This window comes from Petaurus breviceps, unplaced genomic scaffold, assembly GCF_028583685.1.
Source record: "Petaurus breviceps papuanus isolate PSGF00001 unplaced genomic scaffold, PetGlider_PUasm1.0 185, whole genome shotgun sequence".
NCBI lineage: Eukaryota > Metazoa > Chordata > Mammalia > Diprotodontia > Petauridae > Petaurus > Petaurus breviceps.
The window spans coordinates 36,449,124-36,452,436 of NW_027185797.1; the positions used below are offsets into that span (position 1 = coordinate 36,449,124).

At 38.2% G+C, this 3,313-nt stretch overlaps 1 protein-coding gene across 1 annotated transcript; it reads left to right on the top strand.

Annotated features, from left to right (window-relative positions):
* The first annotated feature begins 235 nt into the window (after window positions 1-235).
* Window positions 236-1,195, top strand: LOC138161380 (vomeronasal type-1 receptor 4-like). Its single transcript, XM_069088206.1, has one exon. It carries the CDS (start codon window positions 236-238, stop codon window positions 1,193-1,195), a length of 960 nt encoding a protein of 319 aa, XP_068944307.1.
* Window positions 1,196-3,313: the final 2,118 nt, after the last annotated feature.

The following is a 3,313-nucleotide window of genomic DNA, read 5'->3' on the forward strand; positions in this document are numbered from 1 at the left end:
TTTCCTATTATTTTGCTGACTTTAACATCCCAGCTACCAAGGGAAAATGCAAGAAACAAAAACCAGTCTCAGTGGTTGAAGCTCAAATTAAGTCCAACACATGGGTTATCCCAAAGCTCCCCAAATAAAGCCCCATTCTCTTCAGTAATAATTTTTGAAAATTAAACAAATCTCTCAATTTCCCTTAGGATTTGTCAGCCCTGACCACGGTTCTTCTTCACAAGACCTGGAGAAAATGACACTTAGTGACTTGGTGTTGGGCATTCTCTTCCTTACTCAGATGGGAATTGGGATCCTGGGAAATTTCTTCCTCTTGGGACTATACACCTTCACATTACTCATTGGCCAAAGTCTGAGACCCATAGAGTGCATTTTTGCCCACTTAGCTTTGGCCAACTCAGAAATGCTTCTCTCCAGGGGAATCCCTCTAACAATTGTCTGTTTGGGCATCAAAAATTTTTTGGATCTTGTTGGCTGTAAACTTATTGTTTATCTTTACAATGTGGCCCGAAGTGTTTCCCTCAGCATCACCTGCCTCTTGAGTGGTTTTCAGGTCATCACCATCAGTCCCAGTAACTCCAGGTGGGCAAAACTCAAACTCCAAGCCCCAAAGTGCATTGTCCCCTCCTGCTTCCTCTGCTGGTGCTTCTACCTGCTGATAAATTTCACTTTGCTTGGGACTATGCATAACTCCAGGTATATGACCAATAATAGCAAGATATGGCATCTGGGATATTGTTCGATTTTAACTCCTGCCTCTTTTAATGCCGCACTTTTTGCAATTGCCTTTTCTATTCCTGATGTTATGTGTGTGGGATTCATGATCTGGGCCAGCGCCTCCTTAGTGTTTCTCCTGCACAGACACCATCAGAGAGTCCAACATATTCACAGTCCTCATCTCTCTCCCAGAACTTTCCCTGAGACGAAAGCCACCCATGCTATTCTCCTACTAGTGAGCACCTATGTCTTCTTTTATTCCCTTAATTCTAGCTTGTCATTGTACCTCTTTAAAACTGACAAACATCATCTTCAGCTTGTGGCCACCTCAGACTTCTTAGCAGCATTGTTCCCTACCATCAGTCCTTTTGTACTTATTTTCTGTGATTCCCAAGTCCTCAAATATTGGTATGCTTTGTGGCCTAGGAGATGTTTCTGTTCCCTTTGGATCAATGTCCCCAAGTATAACCCCTCCTAGCATTCATGTCCTAAGCCTGCCAAACAAATAAATATCTTTCCAAAGCTGGTGGGAGGGGGCACGGTCACTGGAATCTAAGGATTATAGGACTTAATGGTAGAAAAGATCTTTTTGATCAAGTATTCAAACCCTTTCATCTTTGAGAACAGACTGTGCTAGTTCAGACTGCATGTTCTACTTACAGCAACCTAGGTTACAAGTGACATTGTCACTTCTTAAACTCAGGTTTTCTGATTTCAAATTTACTTTTATTTCCATAAGAACAGTGATGTCAACCTCAATGAGAAACAGAGGCCTCTAATTCATACATAAGGCTTCCTCTGGTCACATCATGATTTTGTTTCAAAATGTAACACTACCTGTGTTTTCTTGTATTTTCACTGATGTTGTTAAATGCTTCCTAATGATATTGTAATCTAGTTCAAGTCATATTCAGGGGTGTCATGGCCATAATGTGGTCTGCTGGTAATGTATCTGAGACCTCTGCATTAGAACATATCATAGCTCATGTTTTATGAACGAGTTTTCTCACTTCTTCTTCCTCCAGCTTCTGCCCAACAGGAGATAAAATCCAAATGCAAAATTATAAACTATAGTTAGATGTATACAGAGATGTAGACAGATATCTAGATCTTGATATATGCTCATTTTAACTACCAACCATTACTGAGTTCATTTTAAGACAAACAAAACTAGGCTGCATGGGCATGTTTATTTTCCTCAATGCTGGTGGGTCATCTCTATATAGTTATAAGTGGGAGCTCACTGTGAAAATGAGCCCAAGGAAAGATAGATAAAGGGGATCTTACATCTTCAGAGTAATCCTCTCTCATCGCTCTCTTCCTTTCTTGCTCAGCATACCTGTGTCACCCAAAATTATAGCCTTTATATGTGTTAACAATAATATGAAAAAGGAATTTCTTAATAGGATATACAATAACTTATAATAAGATAGGAGAAATATCAAAGTATCAATTGAAATTATATTTATAGGATGTCTGTGTTTCTTCTATCAGTAGCATGGCATGATATGACATGACACAACACAATGTAATACAACATAACATGACATGACACGATACGACATGACACGACATAACATAACATAACACAACAAACACAACATCAGGAAAGAGGGATGCCATTACCCAGGAGAGTGGTCAACAAAGGAGAGTCTTAAGATAAAGTCAGGAAAATGTCCAATGGGCCTGGTCCTTGACAGAACAATGTTTCCAGGCAACAAAATGTGGAAGGAGAACTTGAGTTCATTCAAGGAGAAGAGCAAAACTTGTCTATTATATCAGAGCACACAAAGCATTATGATAAGTTCAGTGAGCCAAAATGTCTTTCTCTTGATTGGCCAATCCAGGTTTTAGGTCATCCTCAGGTCTTGGGGTGCTCAAAATGGTTTTCAATATCTGTAAAATTTCTATACATATACATCCATTCATAAATAATACATATAAGCATATATCATCCTTTGAGTGAATTTAGTGAAAGGTTGGAAATTAATATTACCTCTGATTTCTTCTCTATTGATTTCTATTATATTCATTGTACAATTCCACTTAATTTTATAATTTGGTCTGTATCCACCTGGCTAAATTTGAGTTCAGGAATCCATATGAGACAGCTCAAAGACAGTTTAGTTTAACAGATGGGTTGTTTTTTCTCATTCCAGTATCCCATTAGATATTTCATGGATATCCATATTTATTGTCCCATAAAATTACCATCCCCAAAAGAAATGCCATTGGTCTTTTTCTGTTTTGTGTAGTTAAGGTGTTTTTATTTCATCTAAGGAGACAGTAAGTCTGTTAGTTGTAATCCTTTGTGAAAACTCTAAGATTGAAATGTGCCCCATATAACATTTCATGATTATTATAGAAGGTAGAGATTAGCTTTCTCTGAATGCTAGGGTACTTTACTTGAATTCAAGACACATTCTTCATTACATCCAATCACAATGTCCTTATCCAAACACTAAAAACCTATCACATTTTTTCCGTATTTACCAAGACCCCTTCTTTGTTGTCTGTTAATGAAGAGGGTCCCCTCCTTCTCTGCGAGTCACTGGCATTGCTGAATTGTCAGAATCACCCTCTTTGTTAACAGTTA